The sequence below is a fragment of the Periplaneta americana genome, chromosome 10, assembly GCF_040183065.1.
Source record: "Periplaneta americana isolate PAMFEO1 chromosome 10, P.americana_PAMFEO1_priV1, whole genome shotgun sequence".
NCBI lineage: Eukaryota > Metazoa > Arthropoda > Insecta > Blattodea > Blattidae > Periplaneta > Periplaneta americana.
The window spans coordinates 45,964,173-45,986,514 of NC_091126.1; the positions used below are offsets into that span (position 1 = coordinate 45,964,173).

A 22,342-nucleotide genomic window follows, 5' to 3' on the forward strand; every position below is an offset into this window, starting at 1 on the left:
AATATTTCAACAAGAAGGATTTGGCAGTTTGCAAAAAAATCAGCAGTTAAAAAGTTAAAGGCGATAATGATGATGAAATGAACCCAGGATCCAGCACTAAAAGTTACCCAGCATTTGTTCTGAAGGTGTTAAGGGAAAAACCTGGAATCAACCTCAACCAGGATTTGATCAATAATTGTGCAACCTCCTTGTATTGAGATGATCATTGAAGTTCTCAGGACAACTCTTCAAGCATGATTCATTGCTTGGTGCTATCTTATTGATTCAACTATCATATCCAGTTCTAACAGAGTTCACAAATGCTCCTCCATCTCCCTGTTAATATGCTGCATCCTCAAATCGATGGCATCTGTTTGCAATTCACGTGCTTGCATTTTGCTACATTCTTTGATCTGAAGATCGCAGCACCACAGATTTCGCAACTCACCAAGGTGCCATCTATCAGAGGGAGCTACACTCACTGATCTGTAAAAGTCCCTATGGGATTTGTGCAGCTTCCCTAGACAGATGACACCTGTAGGCAAATTCCGGAACCACATCTGCCACGATCTCCTGAGTGACCTGAAACTATTAAGATGATACAAGAAATGATGCTAATGAAGTCGAAATGAGTCCGAGGTCCAATGCCGAAAGTTACCCAGCAATTCTGCTACAAATGGTTGCGGGAAAACCTCGGAAAAACCCCAACCAGGATTTGAACCCGGGTTCACTCGTTTCACAGGCAGGTAAGCTAACCATTACTCTACAGTGGTGGACTAACATATAATAATAATAATAATAATAATAATAATAATAATAATAATAATAATGAAACAAATTTCTGGAGCTAGTTTTCATGAAATAGATTTTCCAAGAATGCAGATATTCTAAAGCGTACATTTCTGATAACTAACACAAAACAAACCACAAGTTAAGAAAAAATCATAATACTAATTACTGGAACTAATTTTGCCGAAGTTAGTTTTGGAATAACACAGGAACTATAAAACATGCATAATTGATAATGGCAATACTCATTTCTAAACTAGTGTTAAATATTTTTTCCAAAAATACTCATGTTCTAAAATATCCAATACTGATAATAATTAACAAAAGAGAAACAGTAAATTAAAAAAACAATCATAATAATAGTTTCTGAAATAGAATAACTATAAAAAGTGCTTTAACACGATAAACACTATGTAACTAGAAAATCATTATTTGAGTGTGCATGTCCAGCAGACAGGCAAGTCAGTTACTATTTTGACTCAGTCATAGGCAGGTACAGATGATATGAACAAAATACGCTCATTAGAATTAGCCACTAAGCCATATCCTGCATGTGACTCACACGTCGAAATGTTTCTTTTGTGTAACTGTACCTGCTAATCCTTCCACACATCTCTGCCCTGCAATGTCCACCACACAGTGGATATAAACAACACTAAACTACTAACATGCGCCATACAGTGGATATAAACAACAGTAACACTACTAACATAAGAAGCATTCAAAATATGGGCAATTAAAACAAGTTAACAACAAGAATATCACAGCATAAACCAATACCAAATTCTGAAAGTTTACGAGTTTCGAATTTTTTTTTTACCGAAGTTAAAAAAATATTGCATTATTATTCAGATGAAAAGTATATTTTATGGACAAAGAGAAAAGGAATCCGACAATTCGAATACAAGTTTTATGTTATTACAAGAAAAGGAATCCGACAATTCGAATACAAGCTTTTTGTTATTACTGTGTAATTCAGAGTAAGCATTTTTCATACTTCAAAAATGACATATTGTAATAATTATCTACTTAAATATTATTATTCTATACACAACTCGGTCTAGTGTCTCAGTCATTGTATAATGATAACTAGAAGTGAGATGAATAAAAATATTCATTCTTGATTCACACTTTGACACTTGTACTTAAATTAACAAGTTTTAATTATCATTACAGGAATAAAAATATTTCGGTATGAAGAACATGGAATATCACTTACCACTTTCAGATAATTGTGGCATTACAAGTAGCCTGTTATCAGGCATTTGTGATAACAAATTTGCATCGTTATCACTAATTCGTGGCGGCAATGGTGTCCTGTGATCAGGAATTTGTGGCGTTGAGGGTAACCTGTTTCCAGGTGCTTGTGACATCATGGTAAATCTACTTTCACTTAATTGTGGCTTTGCAGTGGTAGTTATGTCGTCAGTGTGAGTCACAACACTAAACCTCCCACGCTTTACTGCTGCTGTAGAGCCAGTTACAGGTTTATCACACTTTTCTTGTTTATAAGTATTTTGAGAAACAATGCCTGCAAGAAAAAGTAACATTTAACATAAATTTGGAGAATATTATGCACTTTCTGTGTGGTCTTCCTAGTAAGAATTACAGATTTTTATTCAATTATTGGATCAGCTCTAGCCATTAAAGTAAGACATCTAGGAAGGCTACATAACGAAATTCTTAGAGATATTGTACAATAAATTAATAACCTAACATACAGTCTTAAAAAATTTACAAGAGTGGCGTGATTTGTAACAATTGTTGTGGTAAGTGCCTAAGAAAAAAATAATTTTATAGTTAAAAATAGAAAAAATTACATTTTATGTTCTACTGCCAAGAGCCACAGCATGGCAGGCAGGACGATGTATGAAATGGAGGGGCAAAGGAACTGGCCACCCTACCCCATTAATAGATATGTAGGAGTAAATTAGTGTATATTTTTAGGTGAGAATTAAATTTGGTTGCATACAATTAACTGTTCTATAATTGTATACACTTCATACATCGGTTTGCCCAAAAACAATTCCAATAATGGAAGCAAAAGAATTAGAAAGAGAGGAGGGACGGGATAGGGGGAGATAGGGAGAGAGGGGGAGGGAAGAGAGAGAGGGGGAGAGGAGAGAGGGAGATGGAGGGGAATGGGGAGAGGAGAGAGAGAGCGCACGTGCGGGGTGTGTGTGTGTGTGTGTGTGTGTGTGTGTGTGTACATGCATTTGTATACTTATAACTAGTTTTCTGTTGCATTCTACAGTGTGGAAGGAAAGTCCCTCTGTATTGATGTGAGTGATATTCTGCTGCTAGAGAAAGTATTTCAGATGGCAGCAGCACCCAGGCCAGGTAAATGACACGTCTTTCATGTGAGTTGCGTAGCTAAGGATATGCTGTTGTTACAAGAGGGAGTTTGTGCTACCAACATAACTACTGTTGCTAGTGTGTACACTCCACTCTCTCCAGTGCGGAGCGACTTCCTTTCTGCACTATACAACAGTGATTTGGTAACAGTGAATTTTGAAATTGGTAAACTTATGGTATGAAAAACAAAGTGAGATTTCCTGAGAAAACCTGCGGCAACAATTCTATTTACCATAAATTCCACCTTGGACTTGATAATATCCGAACCTTGGACTCCAACATGGAAAACCTATGAGCTAATAATACATCTAAGTATGTGCTGTCACTATGCACAATAAAAATGCTTACCTGGTCCACAGATGTCTTCTTGAACAACACTAACTTGAAATCTTGAGATTTTCTTCACAGCCAAGTTCTCAGTCTTTATTTCGTTTGTCTGTTCCGGGCCCTTCTTTTCGAGTTCTACCACGTTCTTGTCCTGGGATTTCCAGTCTCCTCTTTTCCTCTCTATTAAATTTGTGTCTGAAGTTTGAGTCTGTATCTCTACAGTACTTTTATCTGCTGTCTGCGTTTCACATTCTACTAATTCTGTCACAGAAGAGACACAGTCTTTAAATTCTTCTGTTAATTCTTTTTCAACTTCTAGTTTAGAGACATGAGACTCCAAGGACTCGTTTGATCTATTTTCTATGCTGTTGGCTTCGTCTGGTGTAGTGTTCACACTTATGTCAGCAACAGGTGCCAAATTAGGTTGCAGCACTGCAGTTGGAAACACTGGGGTGTTTGTTGGTTGAACAGGAGTTGGAATCGCAAGGGGAACTGTTGTTAGCAATGGAGCCACTGGCTGTGGAATTGCCTGGAGAAATCAACAATGAGTTTTACATACCAGGTGCAAAACATACCAGGCTTTCTTGGCTCTGGTTCACAATGATGGTTTCACAGACTATCAGCCGAATTAAGTCTTCGTAGTCAAAAGCTTAGAAAATTTCAAGACCTTAACTTGTCTGATAGCCCGCGAAACCATAATTGAACACATAATTTGTTATTTAAAATCAGGTGAAGTAAGGCAAAGGGGATAACGTAACCAAGATAAGTTAAGGTGCAGTAGAGATGGGTAGGGTAGGGTAGGGTAGGATAGGGTATGTTGACGTAAGATGAGGTGTAGTGTGTGATATATGACAGGTTTCTTTTATTGAAGATTAGAACCACCAAGCGGTAAATATTACTAATTTTTATTTTCAAATATTTTATCACTGCAATATTTATGATATATTATTATATGTTTTAGACTTTTTTCTACAATTGAATAGAGATCATTTATCCATTGCAATATTAATTAGTTCCCCATTACTAGTTTTGGAATTATTAGTAGGTACTTACACTGACAACTGCTTAGCAAACATTTTGACTGCTATTTCATAAATAATGATGCTATAATGAGGTTATAATGATAACTATGTTGTAATTCAGCTTCAACAAATGAAACTGAAGAATTGGAATATATGACTTTGGTGATTGAATGTGACAACTGATTTGACTAGCATTTTCTGAAAAGTAAATGTATCTCAATGATCTCTGTGAAAGCCACATTCACGGTTTCTCCCAGATCAAAACTGCTGACAATATTATGAATAATATTCCTGAGAATAAGTCGATGTTGTAAATGTTTCTGCCATTGAAAATTCTTTAACATATTATGATGATCTAAGATGAAGATTACAATTCTACAGATGATTCAGAACTCAATATTTCGGACTTACTTGCAGTCCTAAGTGAAAATCAAGAAACTCAAGGATGATGATGATGATGATGATGATGATGATCATCATCATCATCATCATCATCGTTGTCGTCATCATCATAATCACCATCACCACCACCACCATTGATGTAGATATTTTTAAGGTAAGAAGTTGGTTTTTATCAGAATATATTTTCAAACACACGTGGAACCTGAACAAGTTACAATCCCAGCATCAGTTGGAGTTGTAGAGTTTGTACTATCTATGAACAAGAGATAAGAGCATCTCCTGGATTTGAACCAGCACAACCTCGAAGTGAAAGAGAAACCAAGATGTTAACTCACTTCCTGAACCAGGTGACCTGTTGAAGACTTTTCTGCTTCTGATAGATTTGTTTGGCAGAATTTTGTGAATGAGAATCCAGCACCTAGATCACATTCAAAGTGACACGTATCTAATGAGAGTGTGGCAAGTGAATGGCACGTACTTGTTGATCAATCAATGTTGGAACAGATAATGAAATGGAAAGAAACAGAGATGCAAGAATTCTTGCAGAAAAGGACTGAATGTGAATACAGATAATTTTTTTATTACAGTAAAACTAGGTTGTGAAATAAAAAATGAAGGCAGAAGTGTTATCAGAACTATGAAACTTGAAAGAAGAGAAATTGCTGATATAGTAAAAAAGGATAAACATTTTTCTTTATACTTCACTTCTACCGAAGACTGAAGATAATAGTATCATTGATACTTATTTAATCCTTTCATTTTTCAACTTATTATTTTTATTTGGATTATTTTACGACGATTTATCAACTGTGATGGTTATTTAGCGTCTGAGTGAAATGAAGGTGATAATTCCAGCAAAATGAGTCCAGGGTCCAGCACTGAAAGTTACCCAGCATTTGCTCTCAATGAGTTAAGAGAAAACATCGGAAAAAAAACTTCAAACAAATTTGTCCCAACCGAGATTTTAACTCAGGCCCACTTGTTTCATAGCTGGACATGGTAACCATTTGTTTTCTGTTGTACAGAGGAGGGACCCAAAGGCTTGCTCTGCAGCCTGAGGCTTATTGTGCTTACCACTACTATTTTTTCAATGATTGGGTAGCCGAATGGCCGTGGTCTTTACAAGTACAGCACGCTGCATCATGAAGAACTGAATCCGAGCTACTGTACAGATGATAGTGATATGTGAATTAATGATGGTGAAATAAGTCTGAGGTCCAATGACGAAAGTTACCCAGCAATTCTGCTTCAGTTGGTTAAGGGAAAAACCCGGAAAAAACCCTAACGAGGTAACTTGTCCCAACCAGGATTTGAACCCGGGCCCACTCATTTTACGATCAGACATGCTGATCGTTACTCCACAGTGGTGGACATGCTAACCATTATTCCACAGTGATGGACCTTCAACTTATTCCAGGTAACAAAAGACTGATGAAGGAAATCTTTCGACATGACTTGGAATAACTAGCCATTTTTGTGCGTTTTTTTTTTTTTTTACTAAAAATTATTTCATGTGCATTATTCCTGCATAAATTACTTGTAGATTGTTAATATGAAGAAAATTCATCCAAGGGTCCACATGAATTCACTGTACACAGACAAACGGACAGAAAGACAGCATGCTCTAAACCAAATTTTTCTTAGCAGAAATGCTGAAAAGGTGCATTTTCGTGAAAATTTCGAAACTGATTATTTTGCAACATTAAGTACGATAATTCCTCTTTACACTTTGCATTATGAGAAAGTAAAAGCAATATAACAGATGTATTTACCTGAGGCATGGCAATGTTTGGAATTAATTGAGTAGCACCTGAAGCCTGGGCCAGAGGAATGTGGCGGTGCCCTGTGTGTATTTTGGCCAGCTCCTGGAAAGAAATACCATAAAAATAAGTGAATTATTCTTTAATCATGTGAGTCAAGATTGATTTCAAGAAAACTGAGATATGATTTAAAAAATTTAGGATGATGATGATGATGATAATAATAATAATCATCATCATCATCATCACCATCATCATCTCTGTGAAGCCCTATCTGTACTCTGATGAAAATGCGAGGTTAGAAATTATGTACTAAATAATATTTTCGTACAATGATCTTATTATTGTCCATCTGAGTGATTATGACGCATTCTGGTTTCCCCCCACCCATTTCTGCTGGCCCTCCTGGTCAGTCTTAGCTATTTCCTGAAAACATTTGCTGTTCGGAATTGGACTTCTACGTAATATTATACAACTGTTTAAAATAATTTAAAGAAAAGAGTCCTGTTAAGTAAGCAACTGTCACGTAATTTCCAGTGTTTTGATAACCCTGCAACATAACCACTCGAACGGACAGTACGACTCATTACCTGTTCAAGGTCATGTAAATCTATAGCAGCAGGGCGTGGTCTCTGCTGACGTTGAGCTTCTTCTCTAGATGCTACCTGACTAGGGGACATGACACCGCTGCTGCTGTTGCTACTGTCCACATGTGGTGTTGCTGACATCTTGAATAGAACAAATTATGGTGTCTATTTCTTATATGATAGAAATAGTAATTAAAGTTGAATTATTATGAATTATTAATATACGAGTAGATGTTTTTGGGGCAGTAATTGCCAATTACTGATGATCTTTTTTGGATGACCATGTTAAAAGGTTTTCTTAAGAACAGTCAAGAAAGTTCAGAACAAGAAAGTAGCATTTTTTATGTTCCCTGCTTTTAACAGTTATATTTAGGTATTAATGATTTTCAACCATTAATATTTTTGTTGCTATATCTGAGTTTAGAATTCTCGAATTCTTGTATAATCTCAACACTATTTCTATACTTTAACTCTAGAGAACAGACGTAAGCTCACTCAGCCTTATGATACCAGAATAATAAATTAAACTTGACTAAAGTAAAAAATAAAAGAAGAAAACAATTTTATATCATATTTCAAACACATTTTCATTTTCTGTAATCCAATTTTTTATTTCGTACACAACCATTTCTCCAAATAATGTCATTTAAAATTAAGGGAAACATCATATAAAATGTGCGAGTGTTACAAAATTATGTAGCTTATATATAGATAATTTCTATTATATTAACAGAAATTAATATAATTTTGTAAGTAATTAAAAAATGTAAAAATTAAAAAAAAAACTTCTTTTTGTCCACAAATATATATGTTTAAAAACACTGATTTTACTATTTTTGTGTTCAGTGATAATTTGTTTATTATTGATGAATATGTCCATCCATGCCATACGGGCAGCCTAAATTTGCAACATAAGCATTATCACTTATTCTTATGGAGAGTGAGGCTGAGGTTATGCCTACCTGTTGAACCTGTCCAAGCACAGACAAAGGCTGAATAATAACTGGGTGCTCTGGAGGTAGTACGTCAATTCCAACATTTGGCATAATAGTTGGCCCCACCACCTCGATAGCTGTTGGTACCAGATGGGCATTCACTACAGCTGCATGTAGTGTACTTTGAGGAGATAGTGGACCCTGCAAGTATTTCAAATGTCATCCACTTGTCAATGAAATTAAGGAAGAAAGTACATCACAAATAGAGAATATCACTGCACAACTTTTACTGTAAACAGTGAAAAGAAAAATTAGGGTATTTCCATTCATTATATATAATTAAATCTTTAGTATACAATCTACTATCTCGTAAGTTTTCTAAAATAAGCAGCTGAAAAATGCTCCTATCATCACATATTGTCAGTGACATGCGTTAAAGTCACCTGATATCAAGTTAATTTTTTAGGCCAAAAACAATTTGTAACATTGTAAATTACAAAATATCTGTACCTTATGTTAAAATACTTTCAGTAGATGAAAAAGTGGAAAATTAGTAAATATTAGTCGGAGACAAAAAGGATTGAAGATAAACAGGAAATTAGGGATAATAGTAATGAAAGATGGCAATGATAGTAGAGATGGATGAGTAGATTATAGCCTAGAATATTTGTAAACAAGAGTAAGGTAGACAGTATTGCATAGTATTCGGGAATGGAATTGAGGGAAGATAAAGAAGATGAAGAGTGTGAAGTATGCCTACTGTATATCAGAAAGGATGGAAGAAGAAAACAGTAGACTGAAATAGGGTTTAACTTTATGTAATGGGAGATATGGGGAGATACAGATGATAGAGAATTATATTAGGATATATGAGTGAATGTAATCAAGTGTAGTGGTGGACCATATACAGAAATGCGAGGGAAATCACTACCTGAAAGCTGTATGATAATAAATATGAATAATATGAAAATACCTTCCAGTGTTGATAAAGTGATTTTTGGTCTATTTCGTAATATCAAATGTATTTATTTTGATACTCTATACTGTATAGCAAAACGTATGTAACCAAAATTACCAGTCATAGAGAATTTCTGGCGAGGAAAGCAGCACCCACCCACCCACCCACCACCAACACCATAACCCAATATACAGGGTGTTTCCGAGGTGGTGTTACAAACTTTCAGGGATGATGGCGAAGGGCACATGTATCAATTTGAGATCAGGAACCCTGGTCCGGAAATGACTGAGTCGAAAGTTACAAGCAAAAATAGTTCTGTGGAATGAAATAATTTTATTCCTCTGTACATCTTACACATACTGTATTCATCTGACGTTGTTTACACTGTCTATTTACAGTATTTCATTCAATGTGCTGTCTGAGGGATGGGGATAGGAAACTACACTAAAGCAATGCAGATAGCGTAATGTGTAACGGACATGGTTGGTCCTGATATGCACGTCTGTAGACAGCAGTGTATGTGTACATGTTGCAGTGTCCAGTCGATCAATCCTAATGAAATGGAGGAGTACACGAGAGCGGAATAAGCAGACCTGATTTTCGAATATGGATGAGCCAATGGGAACAGTAGACAAGCTCACAGATTGTCTCGGGGCAAGTACCCACGTAAGAGACATCTGGCCCATAATCATTCTTCCATGACTGTTCCAAAAGTTAAGGGAAAGTGGGCACATGGTGCCAAATTACAATTCCATTTCCACACAACTATTTTTGCTTATAACTTTCGACTCAGTCATTTCCGAACCATGGTTCCTTATCTCAAATTGATACATGTGCCCTTCCCCATCATCCCTGAAAGTTTGTAACACCACCTCGGAAACACCCTGTATAATAAATATTAAACAACATGAAGCATGTATACTGGCGAAAAATGCATGATCTGATGAAGACATCACAATTATTGTTTTTTTCATTTCAATGATAAATTTTATGATGAATAGCTCATAAAGCAGATCACCTATAAAAAATTCCAAATAATTTAAAATTAATTAATACAATTGTTGCATTTTTGTGACTGTTTAAAGCAAAACTAATATGGAAACAGAGAAACATAAAGTAATTTGCCCTCATTTGTAAGTGTACTTGGCTCTCACCAGATTGTGACTTCCAGGCATTGATATGGAGGCCAATTTCTGCTGCAACGTTTGCATGTAGCTGTCATAACTGTGCTGAACTTGAGGTGTTGCAGGATGTGATGGTGGTGTGCCAGAAAGCATCAGTTCTGTTGGCTGTGAAGTGAGCTGCAAGAGTTTCTGCTGCAGATCTGCAATAGTCTGCGGACCACTGAAAGCAAATTCCGGCATTGTATAATAAGTCAATGTATGCAAGATCTACAGAAACTAAAGTGAACATGATGGACCATTCAGTGCACTGTATAAGAATGTCAGATGGACAAGATTCTATCACACAAAGGCGATGTTAGCAGAATAGTGTTCTAGGAGGCATGTACCCATTTAGGTTTTAGGCAAAGGTATCCTCATTAAATGTCGTGAAGGTGTATGGGAAGTAGGGAGGTAGAAATCCATGATTTTTTATCCTGGGTACTAGAATGAGATGATGTGGTCAGCACCTTGTACCAATCACCTTTCACTCCAGGAAAAACTCAGTACTCAATCTGGCAGGAGGCAGAGTGAACCCTGGGACCAACTGGAAGTTCTGATAAAGGTAAAAACCCCACTGCCACCCAAGACAGAACCCTCGACTTACCTGTCTGTAACCAGCTCCTCTACTAACTGAGCTACCTAGCCACACAGCTAGTGTTTGTGTTCTTTTGTGAAGATACTAAAACTACATTTAATGAACTACGTGGAATTGTTTCAGAATGGTTCCTATGAGGTCCAGCCTTCTTTTTTGGGGGTAGGGAGGCGGGAAGATGGAAAAAAATGAAGTCCATTATCTCGTTTGTCGGTCACTATGTACCAAGGAGTGGTGCGATCTAAAGTAGTAGGGAAATCTATAAAATATCTCAATGACAGTGAGTGGTTTTAAGGATTTACTTTTTTTACACCTAATAATTTATAATTATATTTAAATCCTCATTGTTTCTTCATATTGTTAACAATAAACTAATTCTTGAAGCAATTTGTTTTTGTGTGTATTTCTTAACCAAAAACAGTCTTTTTAAAAGCAGGCCTGGCATTGTTTGAACAGCTTTATTGATTCTTTGCAATTGCTGCCTTGTAACATCTGATAGGAAACAATTGACAATCAATGCAAACAGATGGAAGTCAGTATTAGAAGTACTTTTCGTAATAGTGTTAAAAATACTTTTAATATGCTACCATATAATGGTCAATTTTTAACAAGTTTGTCTAATGTTAAAAATCTACTTCTAGAAATGGCTGTCTATATTTCTGACGTGTAATGTCTATATTCAACCTACATTAATAGACAAAATGACAGGATTTGGTGGAACAAATTGTTATACTGGCATCATTCGACTTTGATCACCTTGGAAATGATTAACACATATGCGACAAGCTCAACAGCAGAAAAGTTCCATTCCTATATGCAAGGGGAGTCTGCACATACATAATCTACTTGAAGAGTTTATAATAATCCATGTGGGAGGGGGGGGTTTGCATTATATTAAAAAATAGTAATGTTATTCAGTTGTGCTTTGACATGGACATGAAAGAGACGCATGTACAAAATATGCACAACTTTAGAAAGATGATACGAAGTTGGCATTACTCACATAAAGGTGGATAAATAACAATAACATTATTTATGGGGTATTCTCATGTGCTTATTTCTGTAAGTATGTATATCAGTTAAATATATTGTTTTTTAGCAAAACAGGTTTTTATTTGTCCTCTTAATACAGTCTGCTTTATTACATCATATTATTATTATTATTATTATTATTATTATTATTATTATTATTATTATTATTATTATTGTTACACTAGTCAACAAATTTTAACTTTTTTTCGATACCTTCGATCAAAATACCTGATTGAGTGGTAATTTGAGTTCTTGAATTAGGAAAACTCATTCAAATTGCTCTATTGGGTTGCATTTCTCAGTTATTTATATGTCCTTCTAATATGTATTAATTTTTATACATTTAGACACACCCATGCTGATATGCAATTATTATCCCTAAAAATCGGTTCGTACATATTAATAAAAAACGACAAACTAAATATGATTTTAACTTATAAGCCATGTAAAGATTTTCAAATAAATTATAAAAGCTCGTACTTTAAATCAGAAGTATGATTTTGCTGAGTTTCGTTTGTAGGTTGAATTGAGTGTTTTCCTGTAGAGATACCAGCAGTGATTCCACTGGATCCCTATCATAGTTGGGTCTCAAATTCTTAGTAGCGTTTCGACGTGAATTCGTGTTTAAAATCAGACTGACAACCGACAGAGGGGGTACCAGAATGAAAACGGCGATGTAACGTTTGCAGGACGATCTATACTGACACTGTACCTTCGTGACTAATAGCAAGATTGAAATATATGTGTAATCTCGTTCGATCGGACATACGATTATGATCCAAGTATGACCTTGAGTTGGCAAAGCACGTGCGTGAGGTGCGGGTGGAGGCCCGCAGTGACTGGCAACCATTTTGGATATGGCAAAAATTTCCAGGCAGTATATCTTGCGACCCCAATATGTTAGTATGCTGATTTTGATGCAAAATGAAAGATCTCATGGGATTTATATGAATAGTCTGGCTCAGACACCGATGCCACTTTGGGATAAAAAATTAAATGTTTTATTTTTGCAGTAAATCTTAAAATTTTTGTTAAGCCAAAGTAGCAATTGGTCACATGATCTTGCCAAATCATCAGAAATGCAAAAGGCATAGCTCTCTTCATTCCTTCCTGCCACTGGAATAAAATGACAAAGCAAGAACAACAACATATTTCGCGGGTCCAAAGCCTATCCTCATCACTCAGTGGACAGCCAAAGTAGAGTTTGTAAGCTTTTGTAATAGCGGATGTAACATTTTATTTTTGTGATTTCGGAGCGAATTTTACAGAAAAAAATATAACAGAAATTATTCGGATAGTTTACACACCTACGAACTGCAGCACTTGACATAATATCTCGTGTTTACTTACTGTAGAGACTCTACCATTATCATTTGTTTTTATCCATGTTTAAATTCGTTAAAAATTAATTTAAAGACATAACACCACGATAAAATACTTTATTAGATAAAACTCGTCCTTGTTAGCTCAGTTACACTTTCTCTTTAAAACTGCTTGACTTAAAAAGATAGAATGTTGAGCTATGGGTTGAAGGACTCTCAGGTACCATTACTCCCCCCCCCGGGTAAACCTAGCCTATATTCATCAGGGGATTTTGACCTTGGCTCTTATTCATAGAACAATATGTAAGCCCTTACCGAAGACAAAATTATTTTTTTAGTGAACAGTGGCGGTTTTTGAGATTAATTAACATGCATATAGCTTGTAACTCAAAAAACGGGGCCCTATCTATGATTTTTGATGATATATTTCGAATTTAGCGTATAAAAATCATATAAGATCATATGTTTTCGTTTAGGTCACAAAATGGCTGTTGACTAGTGTTACTATTGGAGGATTCACTGTTATTCATGTTTTATTTCATGTACCAGTATATATAATATCCGTTCATTAAAGACACACTTAAATCTTACAGCAAACTGTATTTATTTGTACTAATACCATTATTCTACTTCCTGTATGTACATTACACGCTAAGATAGGGACTTCCTCAAATCCCCTCTCTTTTTTTCTTAAGACTGAAATTAATACAACACTAATTGTTGAGTATCAGACCCATTTTCACAAAGTGACTTCATAAAATAATAAGCTTTGTAAGTGATGGTGTAACGATGTGATGTATCATGTGTATATAATAACATTACAGACTACATAAAAGTCACTCTATACTTTCTGTAACAATATCAAACTGTCACTTAACAAATATGAGAGATATAAAATCATCATTCATTACCTGTCTTTTTCCAGAGAGTTCTGTTGCGACAATCTAGGGTGCATCAACAACGCTTGGTCACCAGTAAGGATTGCAGGTGTAACTGTATTTTCTGGTGTAAATTGCTGACTTGGAGTCTGGCTGGGTCCTGTTACTGGTGCCGAAGGCGGTATGTGTACATTAGCTTGTGAATACTGTGCAAGCGGCTGCTGTTGTTCTATGGGAACCATAGCAGGTGGAATTATATCTGATACACGCCTATCAGCCTGGATTAGGGCAGCAGTGGCATCACCCATCTCTGGACATCTGTCTGACACAAAACTTGTTTTCCGACTTGGTCCCTCACTGCCAGAGAGATCAGATAATTGGGAATCTTGAACTTGGGCTGATGTTACATATTTCAAAGATTGTTCTGATTTTGTGTCATCGGCTGTTGCAACTGAAGAAAGATGCCCAGCAACCTGTACAATTTGAGACATAGTTCCTTCAAGTGCATGGCCATTTGGAACTGCGGTGGAATCTTGAACAGTAGGCAGGATGACAGTAGAAAATTCGGTTTCAAGTGGTCCAAGCTGAACATCTGGGTCAATAATACTTGAGCGCTTTGAAGAATATACATCTGTCGAGGAACTCATTGATATTTCGGATTGTGTACCCTGCATTTCAGTCACAGACTCTGATGAAGTTTGGTCATTCAGTGAATCTATTGCAGCAGCAGATAAGATATCTATGCCTGAGAGAAGTTTCTTTGCTGAATCCTCCTCACCAGATGCACTTTCCTTTCCAACAACTGATCTTCTTGCTTTACTGTCCATAATATGAAGGCTCTCATCTCCAACGACCTTCTGACCTGTTACAGTTTTTACTTCAGTTTGCTCTATATATTCTGGTTTCCCATCAGTTAGCTGTGACTGAGATGAGGAGAGTGATGAACCAAGCAGTACAGAAGTGTCAACAGCACTCACTACGAAACGAGATGCAATTCGTTGCTGTAACAAAAAATAAAATAACATTAACTCAAAATAACACACTGCTCTGCAAAATGGGGATAGAACGAATGATGCTACATGCTGAAAAGTTTAAGAATGATGATTTTTATTTTCGCCACATACCACATTATCATTCTGTTCATTTGACTTCTTGGACATTAGCCTACGTGAAATTAATTCAGTTTACAGCACTAGATCTTGTTTGTTTTCAATGCAGTTTTGGCCTTTTCACTGCATAACCACTATACAGCAGAAGCTTAGGCACTAAAAGTAAAGAATGTTACTTAGTATAGCCTGCTAGAATGAATGTTTGGAGTGGCGTTTAGGCCTAGTTCATAAGATTCCAAAATATAATAATACACATCTGAGTTACACAGACTGAAGCATGCATCCAGTGAACCATGCACTGTTGTGTATTAGTGACGGTTAAGACCACTACCAAGATATTGTCAGTCTTTTGTTTTGATACTCTTAACAGTCTTATCTGCCACATACATGTCAGCATGTCGTTTAACAGATGCACGCTCCTGTCAGTGTGGCTCAGATTTGTATTATAAAATTTCGAAGTCTTGTGAACCAGGCATAAAATCCCTCCCAATGGACAGCTGCATCCACGTAGTAACTAAATTCGATGGCATTCTTAGCTTTTAGTGTCTAAAATTTCGCTCTCTAGTAATCAATAAGCACAAATGTTTATGCCCTAGTAAAAATATAAAACTTTCTCACATATTTCAGAAGCTTTCCAGACACAAACTGGATTAATTTTAGTCTGAAAACTGTATTGCAAAAGTTTTTTTGTCTATTTAACCCTATTAATGTCACAAGGTAGATTTATTGATCCATTGAAGTTATGTGGATATTGGCACCAGACAAATGGCTGGTCATCAACTGTGGTTTTTATGTTCTCATAATTCCTGCTTCAATCATGTCATGTCAAGAGTCACAGTAATTTATGAAAGGAAGTCTCTTCTTCCAACAGAAATCGATATTGAATAATAGATTTATATAGACTTTTCCTGTGCATAAGCATCAATATGTAATAAGTGTAAAGAGAGAGTGTAATGTTTTCCCAAAATTTATGTAATTGCCAAATTATTTGATGGAAATTTTAAATTATGGTTTATTTAATGATGCTCGGAACTGTCGAGGTTATATCAGCATCGCCGGTGTACCAGAATTTTGTCCTGCAGGAGTTTTTTACATACCAGTAAATCTACTGACATGAGCCTGTCGCATTTAAGCACACTTAAATGCCATCGACCTGGGCGAGATCAAACCCGCAAACTCAAGCACAGAAGGCCAGTGTTATACTGACTACATTACCCAGGCAGACTATTTGATGGCACACTATCAAAATTTGTAAAATCTTTCAAACACAAATGAGTGCTTTCTAGTGTATACCCTGTATATATTTTCAAGCCTCAGGATTAACATGTGCAAAATAATGACTAATTTGACATTTTCATTTTAAAACATTAGCATCTGAAACAAGACCTATTTTTAAAGTGTGTATTAATTAATGTTCCCACAGATATATTCTTCTGGAAGAAAAAATTTCACAGATTTATCATCAGAACTGTGGTTAATGCAATGTTTTAAGTTAAAAACTTTCGTTTTTAGCAAATTTTGCATGGCATTTCTAGCACATGTTATTAAAAATGGCTGGCACTAGAAGGGCTAATGAGTTTGATATGACCTCCCGAGAAAGACAGACATAACTAAATCAAGAAAGAAATTCAAAATAGGTAAGGAATAAAATAATATTTCTAACGATGTGATTCGAGTTCTGTTGAATTTTTGTGTGTATACATTTTTTCTGCACCCTCTGTAGAATAACAAAATTATTATTTTAATGATGCCTCCATCTACAGAGGTTATTTGGCACCACAATTCAATGTGGGCTAGAAATAACCGATAAAATTTGCCTCAAGTCCTCTCTAGGAACAAAGCTTGTGTGTCATAAATCTACAGCACAGGACCGATAGCTTTACATCCCAGATGATGTCATGGTAAAGACTTCAACACCCTCGAAAAATCTCCTGCCCACAGCTGAGTTTGAACTTACGAACCTCATGTTTAATCCAAGTCAAACCTGTCCACAATAAAGTCTAACTTCAAGAAAGTCCAACAAAATATATAAAGCATACTCCTTTAAAAAGAAAAAAAAAAAAAAACTTATTCAATCTATCAAGTGAAACATTTAGTGGTAATAGCTTGAATGATAGTATATAAGAACCTGTAACATACATACCGGCAGAGCACTAATTGGAGAAGATGTAATTGCAGACAGTGGATGCTGATGAATAACATGCATAGGGCTACTTGGGCCAGATAGTGATGCCCTTTCCCTGACCATAGGATCAATTAGCTTTGCTGCAGTTGCAGTTTCATCTCTCTGAAAAACACATATTTATTTTAGAAAAATATTTCTACTATATATTTAAAAATTAATAGACATGCATATAGAAGGCAACATAATGAATTAACTTAAAAAAAGTATCATTGCATTAAACACACTATCATTTTAATTGTAATAATAAAAAAAATGGTAAGTTTTTGCATTAATAAGTAACACAAATATTAGCACTACTTTCCACAAATTCAATATTTTTCTCGAATTGCGAACTTGACATTAGGAAGTGAAGTGTCAAAGCATTTCCTTTTTAAATTGCGATTAAAATCTTGTAAGTAAATATACTGTGAATTGGAATTAGGAACATAAATCAAATTCCCGAAACACTTAAAATTAATCCGTGACATATTGTGTTTTATCATTTGTACATTTATTAAGTTATTATAATCAAACTCTTGATGTTGCAACATATATTGGCCACGAGTGAAGCACTCAGACATTTAAAGAATTCAGATGATTCGAATAAAGTAGACATAATTCTTTTATTCATTATTGTAAGCTAATTAACATAATAATTCTGATAATACAGATTTTGAATAAAGTTAAGAATTGTTTCAAGTTTTCAAGTATTATTACATCATGCTCCATATTTATTGAAACAGAATAGGTGTAATTTTGTCCGAGACCCTATTCTCAATTTTTATCTTAAATTCAATTCAATTCAATTCAATTTATTAAGCCATTATACAATATAGGCTTCATCACAAAATACAGAAGGGAAAAAAACAATACATTTGTAAATACATATATAATTGTAAACAGTAAGGTTTAATTAGAACAATAAAAACAAAATATTTTGAAACTTTAAAAATTAATGAAGAACACTTCACTCTTAATGTATTATTTGTAACTAAATTTAAACAACTTTACTTATTAAAAAACAATTTCATATGAATTTATGTTTAAAACACTCATCTATAGAGTAGAAAAGATTAATTAGAAGCCAATTATAAAATCTAGTTTTGAAACTATTGGTTGGTAACTTGTAATTTTGAATGGGAAACTTATTATATATCATCAACGCCATGACAGAAAAATTTGTACTTTTCTGGTGTAATCTACAGTATGGAATATTAATTTGTTCACTATTTTTAATTTCATGATCATGTATACTGGCTATTAATCTCGAGTGTAAAGGACTAGGTCGCGTGCACACGCACGCACGCACGCACGCACGCACGCACACACACACACACACACACATATGACTGTTAATATCTGTGATTGTATGAAAAGTGGTCGACAATGTTCAAGATAGTTTGATTGACATAGAATTCTAATGGATTTCTTTTGCAAAATCAAGACACTCCCAATTTTGGTACCATTTTCCCAGAAAATTAAGGCAGTGACTAAACTTATACAGGGAACATTTTACATCAGACAAAATACCGGTAGTTATTTTTTCGATCTCCTCTGTATAGTATATAAATTTAATGAAACAAAAAATTTCTTTCACAATTTTCACATGAGGGTGTTCATTATTTACTTTTCATTTTGTTTCATTGAACAACACTATTTCGGAATAGACCACAAAGCTAACCACTCATAATCTGAATTCTCATCTCTCGTTTCTTTTTTTGAAATTCGTGAATAAAATAGAAACATTGCCTATTATGGCATGGTAAGTTTTAACAATGTTTTCAGGTCATTTGATGCTGTTATATAAAATGCTAAATTTAATTGTTGTAAGACAATGCTTGTCTCCTATTTCCTACAATAATTAACTGAAATTAGAATATTATTTATGTTTTAAGCCTAATTTTTATTACTGGTGCAGAAATTAAACTTCCTTGGTTTCACTTTTGAAGCAGTTTCATGGTAGTGAGTCTCTCTCTCTCAAAATGGTGTAAATGATTTAACACTACATACAAGTATTATATTGTACGAAAAAAAAAAATATATATAGGAACATGCTTGAAACAGATCTTAGGTTTTTCTCCTTGCTTCTTATCATATTAATATAAAAATTGCAATGGCATCAACAAGAAGAAATGATCTATGAAAATATTTATGATATCTGCATTTAACACAGAATACATAGAGTTTATCAGCAGATACAACCATAATATTATTTGATGCTTATGGATAAATTAATAAAATGTGTTTCCTGAGATATGATAATAGAAAGAATAATTCATTCCTAGTCTATGCTACTGTGAAAATACTTATTCATAATCTAAATATATATCTATTCACTGTAACAAAATTAATAATGTAGAACTCAACGTCATTTACATTATAGTGCAAACAAAAATGTAATTCATTTGCGTACACATATCGGGGATGAAACAATTATAAAACACGAATACAATGAAACAAGCATTAAATAAAATGATCAAAACATTTGCGTTCTAGTTCAGGTCTAAATAACTTACCGAACGATGTCGCCTGTGACCTTTATATGAAGCCCGGTGGGAACTCTGACGAGTTAGTGAAGAATGACGTACCTACAGTTAGGTCAGGCCATTGGATGGAGGAATGGAAAATTTATAATTGTGAGATATATGGAAATTTCAAATGATGAAATCATCAAGGATGTCAAAGGAAATGGAGACGTTGGATATTTACCCAATAACGTGAGAATAATCGGTCATAACAAAATTATAAAAAAAAATTTAAACAGAAAGGAATGTTGTTAGCGATATGTTTAAGAAATACATTTATTTTAAAAGAAAAAAAGAAAGTGTGAACGAAAGGTAGAAAAGAAGCACGGAAAACACACAAATTAATTAGTAAAGTACATAATTAAAAATTAATGAAGTAGGGAAAAAAATCAAAAGATAATAATGAGGAGTTAGGGAAGGAAAATTTGTGGAAGAAAGGAAGTTCAAGAAAGAGAGAAGAGAAAGAAAACAGAAAAGCAAAATAAGACATATTTGTCACTGAAAAAGAGTCAAGGCAAACATACAATTTTCTTGTTGCCTTGTACAGTCACATTAATTCATTCCTTGCAACATTAAGAAAACTAATATTTCCGACATGTTATTTCTACCTTAGCTTACATGTAAGTTAAGTAACACACACGTTTCATATCACCCATGAGAATCTTAAGTTTGTTTTGTTGTTAGGTTGGCTTTACAGCTTAGTCTCTTATATTATTATCTCTGCTTTCTATTAAGCTTAGGACTATAATTCCAATTAAAATTCAATTCTTTAACATGTGAGCTGGAAGAGAATGTTTTGGAAAGAAGACGGCTCTATATACTCAGGAACAAAATTCATCTAAGCTTTTATATTTTTATATATATATATATTTCTTTTATTACTTCACATTTCTCAATTATGCCTAAACTTCTACATAACAATTAATATTAGAGGAGAAAAATTCGTTCCGGCACTGGGGATTGAACCCGGGTCCTTGGTTCTATGTACCAAGCACTCTCACCATTGAGCTATGCCGAAGTCCAATCCACAGCACTGGATCGAACTCCCCTACTCCAGTGTTTTTCCCTTAGTGGCCTGACTCCAAGTTGGGCATGTATGTTGATATTTTATTGTCAACTGCCATTATACAAGGAGTGCACTCAGTTGAGTGACTTGGTGGCCAGGATTCCACAGTAATGTGCACAGTAATCTGTACAGAAATATGCTCTGTTGATAGAAGAATTTACTAAAGATTATTTTTGTTTTTTGGTCCTACAGAATATATCTGTTACAGTAACAATTAATATTTGAGGAGAAAAACTGTTACCATAACAGATATATTCTGTAGGACCAAAAAAAAAAAATAATAATCTTTAGTAAATTCTACATAACAGTTTCTATGTACAATAATTAACCATTCAATTTTGAAAACTGTATGTCACAACTTTCAGCAGGTTTAATGCACGATTATTGTTTGAATATATCAGAGGAATGTACTATGTAACTAGAAATTGCCAACAATATTATGAACGAATTGTCTAAATACTACGGAAAATAATGCATATTGAAGATTTGCCCAATTTATGAAATAGAGTAGATTTAAAGTAAGTTTATGAAAAATATTACCTCGAGTACATAAACAAGCTCTGAAGACAGTATACAGTTAACAGAAAAATCAAGTCAGTCAGTTTTAACTTTCATTTCATATCTACTACGTTTTAATCAAGTTTAAATTATATCCTTGTCATGTATGGCACTATTCTTAGATCTGAAAACCAAACTGAACTCTCAAAATATTTCTTATTGTTGGTAAAATCTTGCAGCCTTCAAAACTAAACAGATAAAACTTCCATATTCTTCTCTATAATGATCAATTTCAAATTAACAGTTTCTTTTAATTTAACAAACCATGAAATAGTAACACAATTACTACTTAAGAATAGATTGGCAGCCGAAATATTTTTATTTTGAATAGTGTAATTCGCAGTTCCATAACAGTTTCAGCCAGAAGTAACAGAAGCAAGCAAATATAAGAATACATCTACTGTATAGAAAATATTTATCATAATAATACTAGTGCAACTAGGTGAAATGACATATCTAGTACCAGATGACACCCCTGAAAATAGAACTTCTACTTCATTCATTACTTACTTGTTGCTTGTGTAATTGAGAAATAACACTTTAATACTGGGTCGCAAGAATATAAACAAGTCACTCTACTGTTAGGTAAGGCTTGGTTCATATCAGTTAGCTTGAATTTCAGTAAAGGTCAAATCATATTGTGAACTCCATTTAAATTCAAACTTAAAAGGCGCGAATTCCCAAACCATCTGTTTTCAGACAAGAAATATATTCCAGTGTGCCAGTAAGTGTTAAACTGGAAGTTTTGAGTTCTACTAAAGAACACTGGAAACTTGAAAATTTTAACAATATTTTTTTATTATAATTAAGATAGTTCAG

At 34.5% G+C, this 22,342-nt stretch overlaps 1 protein-coding gene across 7 annotated transcripts in view; it reads right to left on the reverse strand.

Annotated features, from left to right (window-relative positions):
• Wnk (Wnk kinase) overlaps positions 1-22,342 on the reverse strand; it is a 280,436-nt gene that overhangs the window by 47,773 nt on the left and 210,321 nt on the right. For 6 of the 7 annotated variants that reach the window (XM_069837316.1, XM_069837319.1, XM_069837314.1 and 3 more), the window contains 9 exons: positions 19,891-19,962; positions 17,354-17,497; positions 14,135-15,102; positions 10,269-10,458; positions 8,184-8,357; positions 7,225-7,362; positions 6,647-6,739; positions 3,472-3,979; positions 1,988-2,299 (listed from right to left, as the gene is read on the reverse strand). In XM_069837316.1, coding sequence (XP_069693417.1) covers positions 1,988-2,299; positions 3,472-3,979; positions 6,647-6,739; positions 7,225-7,362; positions 8,184-8,357; positions 10,269-10,458; positions 14,135-15,102; positions 17,354-17,497; positions 19,891-19,962 — 2,599 coding nt within the window. The remainder of the gene's footprint in view (positions 1-1,987; positions 2,300-3,471; positions 3,980-6,646; positions 6,740-7,224; positions 7,363-8,183; positions 8,358-10,268; positions 10,459-14,134; positions 15,103-17,353; positions 17,498-19,890; positions 19,963-22,342) is intronic. The other variant, XM_069837318.1, reaches the window with a different exon arrangement.